At 40.1% G+C, this 18806-nt stretch overlaps 1 protein-coding gene across 1 annotated transcript in view; it reads left to right on the top strand.

The window, feature by feature from the left end:
• The window catches only part of LOC128657363 (zinc finger protein 605-like), a 224140-nt gene that overhangs the window by 5795 nt on the left and 199539 nt on the right, over nucleotides 1-18806 (top strand). Inside the window, exons 3-6 of the mRNA XM_053711681.1 lie at nucleotides 7235-7342; nucleotides 8524-8637; nucleotides 11178-11285; nucleotides 12490-12603. Coding sequence (XP_053567656.1) covers nucleotides 7240-7342; nucleotides 8524-8637; nucleotides 11178-11285; nucleotides 12490-12603 — 439 coding nt within the window. The 5' untranslated portion in view covers nucleotides 7235-7239. The remainder of the gene's footprint in view (nucleotides 1-7234; nucleotides 7343-8523; nucleotides 8638-11177; nucleotides 11286-12489; nucleotides 12604-18806) is intronic.

The following is an 18806-nucleotide window of genomic DNA, read 5'->3' as shown; positions in this document are numbered from 1 at the left end:
AAATAGAGCACATGCCTTATTAAAACTATTAATATCTTTCTTATGTAATAATAATGGTAAATTCTGTAGCAAAAATAAAAACTTGGGAAATATAATGGTTTTTATCACATTTATACGGGCCGAGATAGATAGATAATATAGATTCCACTTTGCTAGATCATGATGTAACTTCTGAAAGATTTCTTTATAATTAAGCTGATACCAGTGTGCCGGATTTTTGCTGATCTTTATCCCTAAGTACTTAATACTTTTTACTTCTTTAAACATATCTGCATAGCTATTTCTATTTTTTATAATCCACAAAATTTCTGATTTGCTGATGTTAATTTTGTACCCAGAAAATGAACTAAATATATCTAATATCTGCATAAATCGTGGTATATTCTGTTTCGTATTTTGTACAAATATTAGTAAATCATCTGCGTATAATGATATAGATACCTGCTGTTTCCCTAGCATAACCGGAGGAAGGGTCCTTCTTAGATATATAGCTAATGGTTCCAATGCAATATCGAAGAGTAATGGTGATAAGGGGCACCCCTGTCGCGTTCCTTTGCCCAAAATAATATTCTGAGATAATTCTCCATTGATAAGAAGTTGGGATCTAGGTTTATTGTATACTAACCCAATCAGGTCAACCAGGGCGCCGGAAAAGCCAAACTTTCTTAATGAATTTATAAGATGATCCCATATAATTGAGTCAAAAGCTTTTTCTGCATCCACGGTAAGTAATGCTATATCTTCAGGGTGAGGTTTATTTCCGGCGTCCTGGTCGACCCGATGGAGGTAGTCGATGGTAGTGAGGACTCTACGCATATTCCGAACTGAGTTTCTCCCTGGAATAAAACCTGCCTGGTCAGGGTGTATAATTTCCGTAATAGATTTTTTAATTCTATCCGCTATCAGAGACATTAAAATTTTGTAGTCCTGATTTAGGAGTGAAATTGGGCGGTACGACGCTACATTGGTTGGGTCCTTATCTTTTTTATGAATTAAAGTCACTACTGAGTCAGAAAAATAGATTGACTTCATATCTTTCTGCAAATAATATTTGTTGAATAGTTTTGTTAAGATGGCAGATATCTCCGTTGCCATAATTTTGTAAAACTCTGCCGATAAACCGTCCGGCCCTGGGGCCTTACCGGTTTTCGCCTTTTTTATAGTATCTAATATCTCTGCTTCAGTGATAGGAGCATTAATGGTCTGTAACGCTTCCTGAGAGATTTGAGGGATGTCTAACCCCAGCCAAAACAGCTCTTTTTGCGTCTCGTTCACTTCCTCCCTAGCATATAAATTACTATAGTATTTAAAGAATGTACTGCTAATTTCCTCTTTGTTCGTAGAAAGTTTCCCTCCTGTTCTAATAGCATCGATTTGGTTTGATTTCTTCCTGAATTTGATCAGTCTAGCCAGGTGTTTGGCCGATATACCCTGACAGCCCTGAAATGTGGCCCTGTTTCTTAGCTCTTCCTGTGCTCCGATCTTCTTTAAAAAACATTCCCTTTCTACTCTTGCTATTTTGTATTTGTCCCAGTTCTCCTTATTAGGTAATCTGAGATATTTTGCATAATTGTTTCTAAGTTGGTTTGAAAGCTGTGTTTCTCTCGCCCTATTTTTCCTGCTTCTTTTAATCATGTATGCTTTCACCTCCCCACGGATAACCGCTTTACCTGCCTCCCAAAATATCTCAGTTTTATTATCGTACTCTCTATTTTGAATGGAGTATTCTCTCCATTTTTGCTTTAGCCAATTTACAAAATGTGCATTTTTGTTCATATAATGCGGAAAGCGAAAAGTATTTACTGCTTTCTTAGGGGAAACACCCGACATAATCCTTAAGCCAACAATCGCATGGTCAGATAAGATTATCTCCGAAATCTGAGAATCAACTTGATTTCTCATAACCTGCTCGTCTTATAGAAACATGTCAATTCGAGAGAAATTTTTGTGAGCACCCGATTCGCATGTGAATTCACGAGCATCTGGATGCTGAATGCGCCATGCGTCATGTAGTTTTAATATCCGTGTGAAGCTCTGCAATTGCTTAGCTTCCCTAAGATTGGCCGCTCTCCTCCGAATTTTATATCTATCTAGGTCCGGGCACATTGTACTGTTGAAATCCCCTGCTACAATCAAATTCTGCCCGATGTAGGGGGTTAGGACCTGCTTCATCTTTTCCCAAAACTTTGTATCCCAGTTATTTGGGGCGTATAAATTGCATAACGTCCAAGTCTTATCATCTATACTTAATTGTAGCACTATGTACCTCCCTTCTGGGTCTAGTTCTTGCTTAATAAGTGAGTACGATAGATCTCTTCCCACCATGATCGCGACCCCTCTCTTACGTTTCTCACATGGTGTTGCGACAATCTCAGCTATCCAGTTTGTTTTTAACTTTCCTATCTCTGCTTTTTTCAGGTGCAGTTCTTGTAAGAATATAATGTCTGGCTTATGTTTCTTGGCTTCTTTGAGAATATTTTTTCGCTTAATGGGTGATGTTATTCCGCCCACATTCCATGAAATTAACTTTAATGAACTATTCATTTTTCCTAAATTTAATCATTACTTAAAAAAAAAAAAAAAAAAAAAAAAGTCCCTCTCCCCCATATCCCCCCATCCCTTCCTGTCCTATGGTGATACCTCCATTGCATTCTCTCTTTCCTAAAATAGCTATTGAATTCTAGGAATTACATTATACTTCAATGTTATTTTCTCTGCAAAACTCTTTTGCATCCTCAATTGTGTTCAGTGCTATGACCCCATCCATGCCCAATACTGTAATTTTCGCTGGGTATTTCATGGTTGCTTTCAACCCTGCCCTAATTAGACCTGAGCAGAATGGTGCCATAGCACGCCTCTTTGTCGACGTTTCCAAGGAAAAGTCTTGAAATAAGAGAATCTGCTTAGTGTTTATAGTGAGTGTCTGGGCTTGTCTATACTTTTGCATAATTTTTACTTTGTCTTGGAAATTTAGGTATTTTATCATGACCATTCTTGGTCGCGCACTGCCGTCTTTTGTCTGCCTTACTATGCCAACCCTGTGTGCCCTTTCCACCTGAAAGCTCCCATCTACTACTTGTAGGCCTAATAGTTTGGGTAGTGTTTGAGCACTGAATAATAAGAGGTCCTCAAATTCTCCTGACTCTGGGAGCCCTATTACCCGTACATTACTCCGCCTGGACCTATCCTTGAGGTCCTCAATTTTAGCTTTTAATATCTTGATCTCATCTGAATGTGTATCTATAACTGCTTCTTGTGTAAAATGTCTATCTTCTACGTTTGAGATTCTGGATTCTATTTCAGTAAGCCTATTTGAAAATTGTTTTATTTCATTTGATAATTCTGAAATTTCACTCTTCACCATTTCGAATTGGGGCAGAATCAGTTCCGCCAACTGATTCGTTGTTAGTTGTTTCTCTACATTAAGATCAGGGCTCCTTATAGTTACTTCTTGCATGTTTTCTTGTGAGGACTTTGGTTTTCTATCCCTCCTTGGAGGCATAGCTGGAGATTTATTTTTAGAATTTGTGATAAATTTCTCCATTGGGTCGGCTAATTAAAGCTATTCTTTATTCAAACCTCAACTTGGCACCTAAGTGTGTGTATTTGACTGCACTTGTGTCTTTATTTAATCTGACTCATTTTATGAAGGCTTAATGGTTCAGCTACCCCCTTTCTGCACGACACAGTGGTATAGAGACTACTCAAAACAGATAACTTCTGTGTCTTTAACCCTGGCTGTTGGTACTTGACTATCTGGGGCTATTACTTGATTATTCTGTTTAGCCTCATATGCTGAGGCCCAACTTAAACCTTCTAGCCTTCTTCTACCTCTTTGTCTGAAGAGATAGTTTAATACTTTTTAATTTACAGTTTTTGGACAGAACTGCAGAGTCTATTAGCCTCTTATCTAGTCCTAGACAGTTTTTTTTCCCGCTTGTTACTGGATGTACCAATTTAGTGAAATGTATCCCTATTCACACCTATGAGCAAGATATAAAACAACACGTTTCAGGTACCTTTTACCAGCATTGCACCAAAATATACAGATTTTAGCATATCAGGCAACCCTTAGCAGTTCACTGCTGTGTATAAAAAACTTCAGCACCCTAGTATAGATACAACACAAGTTGTGAAAGCTTAGCTTATCAGGTGGATTCTATCAAATTAGCAGTTGTTAACATAATACCTGAAGACCCATAATAACACTTAATGTGCAAACCTGGCAAGTCATACAAAACATGAATCCTCTTTCAAAAACAATTTTTCGATACAGCACAGGCTTAACAAATTAGGTTACTTATACAGACTTTTAGTACTTAAATTCTTTGTGGGCTTTATGCGGACTTATGAGTTTTAAGTTGCTACAGATCTGAAATACCCTGTAATGATTTAATATTTCAGGTAGATTATATGGCAATGCCAACCTCTGTAATAACCCAGTCAATCTGCTATACACTTTGTAGCTTGCCTTGCCTTGGGGTGTCACAGCTTGACTGTGTTTGCAAGCTTTTGTTATTTTTATTCTGAGCCTTGATTAGATCTCACAAATACATTTTCTGCAGCGTAATGCCTGCTGTATTGTCCCCTTTGCTAGGCAGAAATTTTTTTGCTATGGCAAAGGATCTTCCTTTCAAGTGGCGTATAAGATTAATCCCTTTATCCAAGTTCATTTGGGCTATATGACAAAAACAAGAAAAAAGTCCGTTGGTTCTGTCTACTATAGGACAGGGGAAATAAAAAGAGACAAAATCCTAGCCTTTGCACCTCTCCAGACACTGTTATACCAGCAATCCCCTGCTCCTGCTTGGCTCAAGCTACATTGATCTGTACCGCTCAGTTTTTAGCAAGAAAGTTAAGCTGCTGCAGTTTTTACTTACCCCCCCTTCGTCTTCACGGCTCAGCTGTTGAGAGACTCCTGTAACTTCCTCTCTACCAGCGGCTTCTGATGCCTTTTGCCACTCTCAGCCCTTCCGCAACACCATTAGGTCCATCTGGTTCCTCTGCCTCCAGGCGCACTGTTGTGACGTCAGAGCTGCTTGCCGGCTTGTCGAGGGGGGGCAATACGGTCTCCTGATGGCTGCACCGGGGTTCACCGACCACTTCTCTCGTGTCAAGTAGGTACAAATTCCCTTCGACCTTTTCTGCTTTAACCTTGTGGAGCCTGCTACTCCTTCTGAACTGGGGCTGACACGGCTGAGATACCTCTCCTCCTAGGCAGCGTCCTTTTCCGTTCAGCTGTATGTATGTAGCTTTGTCTTTCTCCACAATATGTAGTTGCGGACTCCCGGTATTCAGGCAGGCCGTCGTTCTGGAGCACCTTCTCCCAGCTTCGCGGATTGCAAAATAGAGGCTTATGATTCCAGGCAGTGGCTGTTCCCAGTCAGCCCTTAGGGATCAAGCGAGTTTCCAGTCACCATCTTACTTCCTTGAGCAAGGCATAGAAAGTTAATCCCTCGCCAAAAGGCTTTGTGACTTGGGAGCTGAGAGCTGTTTCTGCTTCACACAGGTGAGCTTGAGCGTGCACCACCTCCTTCACGCTCCTCCCATAGGAAACCAGTCGATTGTGATTTGTCACATGCTCCCTAAATAGGTCAAAAAGCTAATTTGAAACCTGCAAATTACCAAAACCAGCTGTCTGATGTGCATCAATTTATGGCCTCTCTAGGAACCATGGGACAAAGCACAACTTTACACAAAAGCACAAAAGTTTAGTTTTCTTTTAAAGGGACATTAAACACATTGAGGAGATAGTAACATAGAATTGTGTAGATGTGTATGTTAGCTAAGGCAAGGTGCTTTTAATACTGCTTTAATATTTTTGATGAAGCTAATAAATAATATTTTTTATATATTAATCTAATACTCACAATAAAAAATTAAAAATTTTCATCTACTATATAAACTTGTCAGGCCCTGATTTATGAAAGTAAAATTGTAATTGCAAATGACAGACTAGAAGAGGTTACACAGCTGTGCATGATGGGACGCTGGCTACAAGCACGTGACATATAACAGGTGTCAGCTGAGAATGTCATGTTTAGATAAATGGACAGAAAGTGTTTAAAGGGACAGTTTACCCAAAAAGTGTTAAATTTTTAAACACAATAGCAGGAATAGTTGAGTATAGTGGTGCTGAACGTTTTGTTTTAATCATGCTCTGTATTTAGAAATATTTTTTTGAAATGTCTGTATACAATGCACTTTGCCTAAACCCCTTAGAAAATGTTCTGGCCGCACGGCCAGTCTGCTGTTACTCCCCCTCAGTGAATTGCGCATGTGCTGTCCTCTCCTAAAGCTTTTTCAACAAGCTGTCTGATGAGCTGTGCCTGATGACCTGAGCAAACGTTTCAATACATTGTATATCTGTTTACTTGCTCAGATGCCGTGGCTGCCCTGAAATGCCTGCTAAAAATTCCTATGTGTAATAAAAGTCAGAGCTTTGACTGCAGACATCGGCTCTGTAAGATTGATGAGACTGAGAACGGCTGTAGAACGGCAAGACAAGCAGAGAGATCACTTCAGCTAAACTTCTCACAGCGTGTAGTGAGCATATCAGGAGGACTACGTACTTGTAACAACACAGACATCATTTGACCTGAAATTCTTACCTCTGTATTTGTGCAGACAGCGACCAGCATATGTATTTCTGCAGTGAGAATCTGTGTTGTTACAAGTACGTAGTCCTCCTGATATGCTCACTACACGCTGTGAGAAGTTTAGCTGAAGTGATCTCTCTGCTTGTCTTGCCGTTCTACAGCCGTTCTCAGTCTCATCAATCTTACAGAGCCGATGTCTGCAGTCAAAGCTCTGACTTTTATTACACATAGGTATTTTAAAAAAAGATTTATTTTTACTATTTAGCAGGGATTAGAGAGGATTTGTTGTGCAGGCAAATTTCTAATGCTCATTATACATAGGAATTTACATATAGACTATGATTGGAGAGTGGGAGTGCCAGACTAAAGCACAGCTCAGCCCTTTCATGGGGGAGTGCCAGCACCGTGGATAATACTCACAGAAGCAGGAATAAAAAGCTAAAATTTGCTAAACATATAGTTAGCAAGTTTAACTATATGTGTATATTTTCTTTAGTCACTGTATTTCCTTTATGGACATAGACTGGTGTTTGCTGTGTAAACTGGCCCTTTAAGTTATTTTATGATGTTCAGTAAGTTGTTGCTAATTTTGTAAATATTAACTTGTAAGGAAGATATATATCCTCAATTTACAGGCTGTATGGATGTGACACTGTCAGATGGCTCAGTGGTTGAGCACAGAGGAGAACCATATGTGTGTGATAACGTGAAGTCTGAGGAGGATGAAGTTCCTATAAATACAGGTGCTTTAATAAAAAGAACAGTGTAATGTAAAATTGTTTTCCCCTAAAGTGTTCCTAATGACTTGTTATACCAGCAGCATGAGATATTTTTACTTTGTTTCTTTTTGCAAATTAAATAACTGGATTTGCTCTTTAAAACCACAACCAATCAAAATAGGCAAAGCTTGCAGATAAATCAGACATTCTTATCTTATCACTTAAATTCTTCCCTTTCTTATCTCTGTCTCTATACAATACTTAGAAAAAACAACTGAAAATCAAGATTTTACAAGTTTCTCTCTCCCCACTGGCAGTGTATAATTTTTTTATGTCAATAGCCTATACTTAAATATAGAAAAGAGTTTAGTACAAGTAGGGATACCACAAACAAAACACAGTTATTTTAAATGCCAATATAAAAACCTAGGGGCTGATTTAACAAGGGCCGAATGGCCCTGAATGTAACTGTTTCTGCGCGAGCCTTCAGGCGCACCGGAAACAGGAGTTAAGAAGCAGCGGTCTTAAGACCCATGCTCCTTAACTCGTCTGCCGCCTCTGAGGTGGCGGTCAGCAATCCGCCCCAATCGCATACGATCGGGCGGATTGGCCGCTAATCTGCAGGGGGCGGCATTGCACACGCAGTTCACCAGAACTGCTTGTGCAATGATAAATGGCATTTATCGATGTGCGGAGAACGGATCATGTCCGCTCGCACTTAATAAATATAAATCGGCCCCAAAGGCTCTATATGTAAACAATTTAATACACTCCAGCAGATAAAATGTATTATTTGGAACAAATTAAAGGGGTTACAAATTTAGGTTAAACTGTTTCTTTAAGTTATGGGAATAGTCTATGATGGAGTCATGTTGTCGCTTGTAAATAACAATTAAATGTTGTGTCTATGATACTTGGGTTACAGTGGAGTGTGCAGTTGAATATGCATATGTGTCTTGTCCTATTTACACTGGTTGCATGTGAGTGTGTACATATGTTACATGCTAAAATGCATGTGTGTTGTTTCCGATACATAGGAGTTACAGGTAAGTGTACATGTAAGTTGCTTGTGTGAAGTACATAGGTTACAGGCAAGTGAGCATATATGCTGTGTAAGGTTCATGTGGTTTACAGGTAAGTGTGCACATATGTTGTGTCTTAGGCATGTAGGGTACACTCAACTTACACATATTCTCACTGTACAGGGCGTATGGATGTGACGCCTTCAGATAGCTCAGCGGTTGAGCACAGAGGAGAACCGTATGTATGTGATCAGGTGAAGACTGAGGAGGATGAAGTTCCTATAAATACAGCTACAGGTGATTAGCGCTTTTTAAAGGGGCAGTACACTGTAAAATTGTTTTTATGAATGTATTTTCAATGACTTGTTATACCAGCTGCAGAGTATACAATGTATGAGATATTGCATTTTCAGGTTTGTTTGTGTATATGAAGTAGCTGGTTTTGTGCTTTTAAACCACAGCCTATTACAATGGGTTGAGCTTCAGGTAATATCATATCTCATGTTATCACTTTGTGTACACACACTTGGCTTCCTTATCTTATATCTTCTGTCTAGAAAACTAAAGCTCAATACTTAGAGAGAACAATGGAAAATGATAATTTTATTACTTAACTATCATGCCCCCCACTGAGAGTGTAATCTCTTCTGCTGGCTGTGTTTACTTATGCTACTCAATAGAATATTCTCCAGTATAGAAACTTTCAGTATAGATTGGGATACCACAGACTAAATCAGCTATTTCAAATGACAAAATAGGGGTAAAGGAGCTACTTGTAAACAATTTTTAAAACACTCCAGCAGGTAAAATGAATCATTGGGAACAATTTAAAGGGGAGAACATTTTTGGGTGAAATGTCCCTTTAAGTAGAGTAGGGTCAATAGCTATATGCTGTAACGGTCTAGAGCATGTCATTTTTTTATTTTATCGACTTTGTAAGTAAAGGGAAGATACTATGATGGTGATATTTTGTCTTATGTAAATAACAGATATATTTTCTCAGATGGTTACACAGCAGACACGTTAGTGTGTAGTTCAGGTTTATTTTATTAATCTATTTAGAAAGATAAACTTTACAAACTCTGGGATGGTGTCTAATTACTTTTTAAAAGCACAAGGCCGTGTACCTCACTTGCAGCTCATTACTGTGTCGCCACCTCCAGTGTGAGGAAGAGAATTAAAGGGACACTGAACCCAAATTTTTTCTTCCCTAATTCAGATAGAGCATGCAATTTTAAGCAACTTTCTAATTTACTCCTATTATCAATTTTTCTTCGTTCTCTTGCTATCTTTATTTGAAAAAGAAGGAATCTAAGCTTTTTTTTCTTTTTTTTTTGGTTCAGTCCTCTGGACAGCACTTTTTTATTGGTGGATGAATTTATCCACCAATCTGCAAGGACAACCTAGGTTGCTCACCAAAAATGGGCCAGCATCTAAGCTCACATTCTTGCATATCAAATAGAGATACCAAGAGAATGAAGAACATTTGATAATACGAGTAAATTAGAAAGTTGCTTAAAATGTTATGCTCTATCTGAATTACGAAAGAAAAAAATTGGGTTCAGTGTCCCTTTAACTGATAATTATAAATCTCAATGATCTTTTCTTCATTTGTTGCACAATATATTTTTCTTTACATGGCACATGAGCAATATAAGTGTTTAACCTAAAAAGTAAAAGAACAGAGGGCAAATTACCTCAGTGTGTGTATTAAGTGCTATTGTCTGTTGGAGAAATACACACTGTTTTATAAAAAAAAGTTATAAAAAACAGTGTGTCACAGTTAGTGACTACTACCCAAACACACTTAGTGACTACTACCCAAACATACTCCTGACTGAGCAGAATACAATGATATCAAAGTTAGGAACCTAACTTGGGGATAATACCCCTCAGAGCCCCCTGAATGTAATGCCCCTATTCACTTAAATAAGTCATAATGGCAAATACCTTTTTATAAAAAACAACTTCCCTATAAAAACTAAGCTTTATGTCACTTAGTAACTACTACCGAAGTAAACTCCTACATTTAGACACCAATCAGCAAGCGCTACTCAGGTGCTGAAACAACAGTGGACTAGCTCCTAAGCTTACATTCTTGTTTTTCAAATAAAGATACCAAGAGAACAAAGAAAAGTTGATAAAAGGAGTAAATGAGAAAGTTGCTTAAAATTGCATGTTCTATCTGAATCATGAAAGCAAAAAATTTGGGTTTAGTATCCCTTTAAACATTTCTTGTGTTTGTGTAAAGATTGTGATTTGTCACATGCTCCCTAAATAGGTCAAAAAGCTAATTTGAAACCTGCAAATTACCAAAACCAGCTGTCTGATGTGCATCAATTTATGGCCTCTCTAGGAACCATGGGACAAAGCACAACTTTACACAAAAGCAAGAGGTGTTTAGTTTTCTTTTAAAGGGACATTAAACACATTGAGGAGATAGTAACATAGAATTGTATAGATGTGTATGTTAGCTAAGGCAAGGTGCTTTTAATACTGCTTTAATATTGGTGATGAAGCTAATAAATAATATTTTTTATATATTAATCTAATACTCACAATAAAAAATAAAAAATTTTCATCTACTATATAAACTTGTCAGGCCCTGATTTATGAAAGTAAAATTGTAATTGCAAATGACAGACTAGAAGAGGTTACACAGCTGTGCATGATGGGACGCTGGCTACAAGCACGTGACATATAACAGGTGTCAGCTGAGAATGTCATGTTTAGATAAATGGACAGAAAGTGTTTAAGTTATTTTATGATGTTCAGTAAGTTGTTGCTAATTTTGTAAATATTAACTTGTAAGGAAGATATATGTCCTCAATTTACAGGCTGTATGGATGTGACACTGTCAGATGGCTCAGTGGTTGAGCACAGAGGAGAACCATATGTGTGTGATAACGTGAAGTCTGAGGAGGATGAAGTTCCTATAAATACAGGTGATTTAATAAAAGGAACAGTGTACTGTAAAATTGTTTTCCCCTAAAGTGTTCCTAATGACTTGTTATAGCATCAGCATGAGATATTTTTACTTTGTTTCTTTTTGCAAATTAAATAACTGGATTTGCTCTTTGAAACCACAACCAATCAAAATAGGCAAAGCTTGCAGATAAATCAGACATTCTTATCTTATCACTTAAATTCTTCCCTTTCTTATCTCTGTCTCTATACAATACTTAGAAAAAACAACTGAAAATCAAGATTTTACAAGTTTCTCTCTCACTCCCCACTGGCAGTGTATATATTTTTAATATCAATAGCCTATACTTAAATATAGAAAAGTGTTTAGTACAAGTAGGGATACCACAAACAAAACACAGTTATTTTAAATGCCAATATAAAAACCTAGGGGCTGATTTAACAAGGGCCGAATGGCCCTGAATGTAACTGTTTCTGCGCGAGCCTTCAGGCGCACCGGAAACAGGAGTTAAGAAGCAGCGGTCTTAAGACCCATGCTCCTTAACTCGTCTGCCGCCTCTGAGGTGGCGGTCAGCAATCCGCCCCAATCGCATACGATCGGGCGGATTGGCCGCTAATCTGCAGGGGGCGGCATTGCACACGCAGTTCACCAGAACTGCTTGTGCAATGATAAATGGCGACAGCATATGCTGTCTGCATTTATCGATGTGCGGAGAACGGATCATGTCCGCTCGCACTTAATAAATATAAATCGGCCCCAAAGGCTCTATATGTAAACAATTTAATACACTCCAGCAGATAAAATGTATTATTTGGAACAAATTAAAGGGGACACAAATTTAGGTTAAACTGTTTCTTTAAGTTATGGGAATAGTCTATGATGGAGTCATGTTGTCGCTTGTAAATAACAATTAAATGTTGTTTCTATGATACTTGGGTTACAGTGGAGTGTGCAGTTGAATATGCATATGTGTCTTGTCCTATTTACACTGGTTGCATGTGAGTGTGTACATATGTTACATGCTAAAATGCATGTGTGTTGTTTCCGATGCATAGGAGTTACAGGTAAGTGTACATTTAAATTGCTTGTGTGAAGTACACAGGTTACAGGCAAGTGAGCATATATGCTGTGTAAGGTTCATGTGGTTTACAGGTAAGTGTGCACATATGTTGTGTCTTAGGCATGTAGGGTACACTCAACTTACACATATTCTCACTGTACAGGGCGTATGGATGTGACACCTTTAGATGGCTCAGCGGTTGAGCACAGAGGAGAACCGTATGTGTGTGATCAGGTGAAGACTGAGGAGGATGAAGTTCCTATAAATACAGCTACAGGTGATTAGCGCTTTTTAAAGGGGCAGTACACTGTAAAATTGTTTTTATATGAATGTATTTTCAATGCCTTGTTATACCAGCTGCAGAGTATACAATGTATGAGATATTGCATTTTCAGGTTTGTTTGTGTATTTGAAGTAGCTGGTTTTGTGCTTTTAAACCACAGCCTATTACAATGGGTTGAGTTTCAGGTAATATCATATATCATGTTATCACTTTGTGTACACACACTTGCTTCCTTATCTTATATCTTCTGTCTAGAAAACTAAAGCTCAATACTTAGAGAGAACAATGGAAAATTATAATTTTATTACTTAACTATCATGCCCCCCACTGAGAGTGTAATCTCTTCTGCTGGCTGTGTTTACTTATGCTACTCAATAGAATATTCTCCAGTATAGAAACTTTCAGTATAGATTGGGATACCACAGACTAAATCAGCTATTTCAAATGCCAAAATAGGGGTAAAGGAGCTGTTACGGTTGCCTCCAGGCTGGCTGGAAGTTGGACCGTAGAAAAGGATGCTCCTAGCACCAAAGGAGCAGCAGCACCGTGGACACTATAACTACTACGTAGCCACCATCAGTAATGCAGACTATATGAACCACCGCTGCTGGGCTGGTATCTCGCCGTCTGCTCTGCGCCCTGGACCTACGACCAGGCTCCAGTAGGCGAACCTCTTCCTTCTGTAGCAATCCCTGTAGCTAAGGGAGTATGAAAAACATAGCAATCCCTGTAGTGATTATAAGCTGTCCCCTACAAACATGAGTCAAAGCTGCAAGTTAGAGGGTCAAAAATAGGTCTGATGTGCTGGAGCACACAGCCTCCTTTTTATTGAGGTTACATGCAAACAGGACACTCTCAGGGGGAGGCATAAAATCCCCCATCACACATTTGATATTAGATAGAGAGACACTCCCTTTGACAGGCCACAACATTACTTCAGCAGATAACATTACACACAATAAAACAATGCAGTCCACCTTATCAATACTAGTCTGATTAGACAATGGGAAAGTTGATCACTAAACCTAATTAGAGCTAATCCCAGCAGACTTGTATTTAGAATAGGTTTCTTGAAGCTATGTCCCCAGATGGTTCTTAAAGGGCCATACACACCCAATAAAAGTTAATATGTTCTCAGGGGCACAATCTTCCAGGGGCCATAGTCATGAGGAAGGAGGCTGGCAAATAGGCTTCTCCAAAATCCAGGGAAGCAGGGCAATTTTCCATTTAAAGGGCCAGTTACACATAGCAGTTTGTAACATATCTCCCCTTTTGGAGGGAGACTAACCAGGCACCTGACCTTCTGTCGGTCAGTGCCTAAGTTAGTCTCGCAACCCACCCACAAATAAACATTAGCAGCACAGTAGCCCCCCCACAATAAGTAGTACTGGCCTGTAGGTTCCAGGTTATAGGATGAAAGGGTAGCATCCTCTGCCTTCCTGGCGCAGCTGGGCAAATAGCTGATGGTACTTGGGGGGCAGAGGCCAGCGGCACTCTGCCCTGGTGCCAGCGCTTCTGCTGGGGTGAGGGGTTTGCAGGCCAGTCCTGTAACAAGGGGGTCTGTAGGGCAGAGGCCAGCAGCGCTCTGTCCTGATGCCAGCTCTTCTGCTGGGGGAATTGGGGCATAGTCCTGCCCGGTGGCAAAGGGAACGTGGGGGTCAGTGGGGGTTAACATCTCCACTGTTAACCCTGGGCCCAAGTTAGGAGTTAGCTGGGGAGGGGGAGATTGGCTTACCTCCTCCTCCTGATACTCCGGTGGCCGTTGGGAAGGGAGGTCGATGCTCTCCGCTTCCTGTGGAACATGCTGCGGCTGGGGAGAGAGACCGGTTGTCTCCTCTCCCTGGAAGGCACACTCCGGCTGGGGAGGGAGGTCGATGCTCTCCCCTCCCTGTAGCTGGGTCTGTCGCTGGGGATCTGGGCCGCCTGCCCAGCATCCCTGTAGGGCCGGTAGAGAGACTGCGGTCCCATCTCCACCTGCCTGCTGGGGGTCCTCCCAGCACCAGTCTATGAGGCCTGCTGCCTCTGGTATCTCTGGTTGGGGTTGGGGAAGGAGACCGGTTGTCTCTTCCCTCTGCACAGTATACTGCCGCTGGGGAGGGAGGTCGCTGCTCTCCTCTCCCTGTGGAACATGCTGCGGCTGGGGAGAGAGACCAGGTGTCCATACCCTCAAACTCCACAGTTGGCGCTCAAAGGCTCGTGCCGCTTCGTTCTCAGTAGCCAATTCCCAGATGAGGCGACTGACTACCTCCTGTGCAGGGTCTGGACCATATCGGACTAGCCGCCTCTTTACCTCTGGAACGAAATCAGCGCCCTCATAGCGACGGATCAGGTTAAGGTGCTCTTCACAGGGTTCTGACCAGTGTCTTGTCAGCTCCATGCTGCTGTAGGTAGGGACGCTGCGCAGTGGCTAGCGTTGCCCTCATTTACTCTCCTACGATACCAGTGCTGTTGTGGTGCTGCTCCTTGCGCTAGGACGCCAATCCCACCGCTGCCGCCAAATGTTATGGTTGCCTCCAGGCTGGCTGGAAGTTGGACCGTAGAAAAGGATGCTCCTAGCGCTCACCAAAGGAGCAGCAGCACCGTGGACACTATAACTACTGCGTAGCCACCATCAGTAATGCAGACTATATGAACCACCGCTGCTGGGCTGGTATCTCGCCGTCTGCTCTGCGCCCTGGACCTACGACCAGGCTCCAGTAGGCGAACCTCTTCCTTCTGTAGCAATCCCTGTAGCTAAGGGAGTATGAAAAACATAGCAATCCCTGTAGTGATTATAAGCTGTCCCCTACAAACATGAGTCAAAGCTGCAAGTTAGAGGGTCAAAAATAGGTCTGATGTGCTGGAGCACACAGCCTCCTTTTTATTGAGGTTACATGCAAACAGGACACTCTCAGGGGGAGGCATAAAATCCCCCATCACACATTTGATATTAGATAGAGAGACACTCCCTTTGACAGGCCACAACATTACTTCAGCAGATAACATTTTACACACAATAAAACAATGCAGTCCACCTTATCAATACTAGAAGTCTGATTAGACAATGGGAAAGTTGATCACTAAACCTAATTAGAGCTAATCCCAGCAGACTTGTATTTAGAATAGGTTTCCTGAAGCTGAACAAAATTTAACTCTTAATGGCACACAATGAAACTGAACCAAGTGGGAGAAAACCAGGGACAAGTCATTTCACAGGTCTGGGGACATAGTCTTAAAGGGGCATTGTTCATCAAAGTCACAATATGTCCCCAGATGGTTCTTAAAGGGCCATATACACCCAATAAAAGTTAATATGTTCTCAGGGGCACAATCTTCCAGGGGCCATAGTCATGAGGAAGGAGGCTGGCAAATAGGCTTCTCCAAAATCCAGGGAAGCAGGGCAATTTTCCATTTAAAGGGCCAGTTACACATAGCAGTTTGTAACAGGAGCTACTTGTAAACAATTTTTAAAACACTCCAGCAGGTAAAATGAATCATTGGGAACAATTTAAAGGGGAGAACATTTTTGGGTGAAATGTCCCTTTAAGTAGAGTAGGGTCAATAGCTATATGCTGTAACGGTCTAGAGCATGTCATTTTTTTATTTTATCGACTTTGTAAGTAAAGGGAAGATACTATGATGGTGACATTTTGTCTCATGTAAATAACAGATATTTCTTTCATGTAATTAGCAAGAGTCCATGAGCTAGTGACGTATGGGATATACATTCCTACCAGGAGGGGCAAAGTTTCCCAAACCTCAAAATGCCTATAAATACACCCCTCACCACACCCACAAATCAGTTTTACAAACTTTGCCTCCTATGGAGGTGGTGAAGTAAGTTTGTGCTAGATTCTACGTTGATATGCGCTCCGCAGCAGGTTGGAGCCCGGTTTTCCTCTCAGCGTGCAGTGAATGTCAGAGGGATGTGAGGAGAGTATTGCCTATTTGAATTCAATGATCTCCTTTTACGTTGTCTATTTCATAGGTTCTCTGTTATCGGTCGTAGAGATTCATCTCTTACCTCCCTTTTCAGATCGACGATATACTCTTATATATACCATTACCTCTACTGATTCTCGTTTCAGTACTGGTTTGGCTTTCTACTACATGTAGATGAGTGTCCTGGGGTAAGTCTTATTTTCTGTGACACTCTAAGCTATGGTTAGGCACTTTTATATAAAGTTCTAAATATATGTATTCAAACATTTATTTGCCTTGACTCAGGATGTTCAACGTTCCTTATTTCTGACAGTCAGTTTCATATTTGGGATAATGCATATGAATAAATCAATTTTTTTCTTACCTTAATATTTGACTTTTTTTCCTGTGGGCTGTTAGGCTCGCAGGGGCTGAAAATGCTTCATTTTATTGCGTCATTCTTGGTGCAGACTTTTTTTGGCGCAAAAAGTTTTTTCTGTTTCCGGCGTCATACGTTTCGCCGGAAGTTGCGTCTTTTTTTGACGTTTTTTTGCGCCAAAAGTGTCGGCGTTCCGGATATGGCGTCATTTTTGGCGCCAAAAGCATTTAGGCGCCAAATAATGTGGGCGTCTTTTTTGGCGCTAAAAAATATGGGCGTCACTTTTGTCTCCACATTATTTAAGTCTCATTATTTATTGCTTCTGGTTGCTAGAAGCTTGTTCACTGGCATTTTTTCCCATTCCTGAAACTGTCATTTAAGGAATTTGATCAATTTTGCTTTATATGTTGTTTTTTCTATTACATATTGCAAGATGTCCCAGATTGACACTGAGTCAGAAGATACTTCTGGAAAAACGCTGCCTGGTGCTGGATCTACCAAAGTTAAGTGTATCTGTTGTAAACTTGTGGTATCTGTTCCTCCAGCTGTTGTTTGTAATGAATGTCGTGACAAACTTGTTAATGCAGATAATATTTCCTTTAGTAATGTTACATTACCTGTTGTGGTTCCATCAACATCTAATACTCAGAGTGTTCCTGTTAACATAAGAGATTTTTTTTCTAAATCTATTAAGAAGGCTATGTCTGTTATTCCCCCTTCTAGTAAACGTAAAAGGTCTTTTAAAACTTCTCATTTTTCAGATGAATTTTTAAATGAACATCATCATTCTGATAGTGGTTCCTCTGGTTCAGAGGATTCTGTCTCAGAGGTTGATGCTGATAAATCTTCATATTTATTCAAAATGGAATTTATTCGTTCTTTACTTAAAGAGGTCTTAATTGCATTAGAAATAGAGGATTCTGGTCCTCTTGATACTAAATCTAAACGTTTAGATAAGGTTTTTAAATCTCCTGTAGTTATTCCAGAAGTTTTTCCTGTCCCTGATGCTATTTCTGAAGTAATCTCCAGGGAATGGAATAATTTGGGTAATTAATTTACTCCTTCTAAACGTTTTAAGCAATTATATCCTGTGCCATCTGACAGATTAGAATTTTGGGACAAAATCCCTAAGGTTGATGGGGCTGTCTCTACGCTTGCTAAACGTACTACTATTCCTACGGCAGATAGTACTTCCTTTAAGGATCCTTTAGATAGGAAGATTGATTCCTTTCTAAGAAAAGCTTACTTATGTTCAGGTAATCTTCTTAGACCTGCTATATCTTTAGCGGATATTGCTGCAGCTTCAACTTTTTGGTTAGAAGCTTTAGCGCAACAAGTAACAGATCATAACTCTCATAGCATTGTTAATCTACTTTAACATGCTAATAATTTTATTTGTGATGCCATCTTTGATATCATTAGAGTTGATGTCAGGTATATGTCTCTAGCTATTTTAGCTAGAAGAGCTTTATGGCTTAAAACTTGGAATGCTGATATGTCTTCTAAGTCAACTTTGCTTTCCCTTTCTTTCCAGGGTAATAAATTATTTGGTTCTCAGTTGGATTCTATTATCTCAACTGTTACTGGAGGGAAAGGAACTTTTTTACCACAGGATAAAAAATCTAAAGGTAAATTTAGGTCTAATAATCGTTTTCGTTCTTTTCGCCACAATAAGGAACAAAAACCTGATCCTTCGCCCTCAGGAGCAGTATCAGTTTGGAAACCATCTCCAGTCTGGAATAAGTCCAAGCCTTTTAGAAAACCAAAACCAGCTCCCAAGTCCACATGAAGGTGCGGCCCTCATTCCAGCCCAGCTGGTAGGGGGCAGATTATGATTTTTCAAACAAATTTGGATCAATTCAATTCACAATCTTTGGATTCAAAACATTGTTTCAGAAGGGTACAGAATTGGCTTCAA

This window comes from Bombina bombina, chromosome 4 (assembly GCF_027579735.1).
Source record: "Bombina bombina isolate aBomBom1 chromosome 4, aBomBom1.pri, whole genome shotgun sequence".
Classification (NCBI taxonomy): Eukaryota; Metazoa; Chordata; class Amphibia; order Anura; family Bombinatoridae; genus Bombina; species Bombina bombina.
This window is presented reverse-complemented; position numbering and strand designations above follow the sequence as displayed.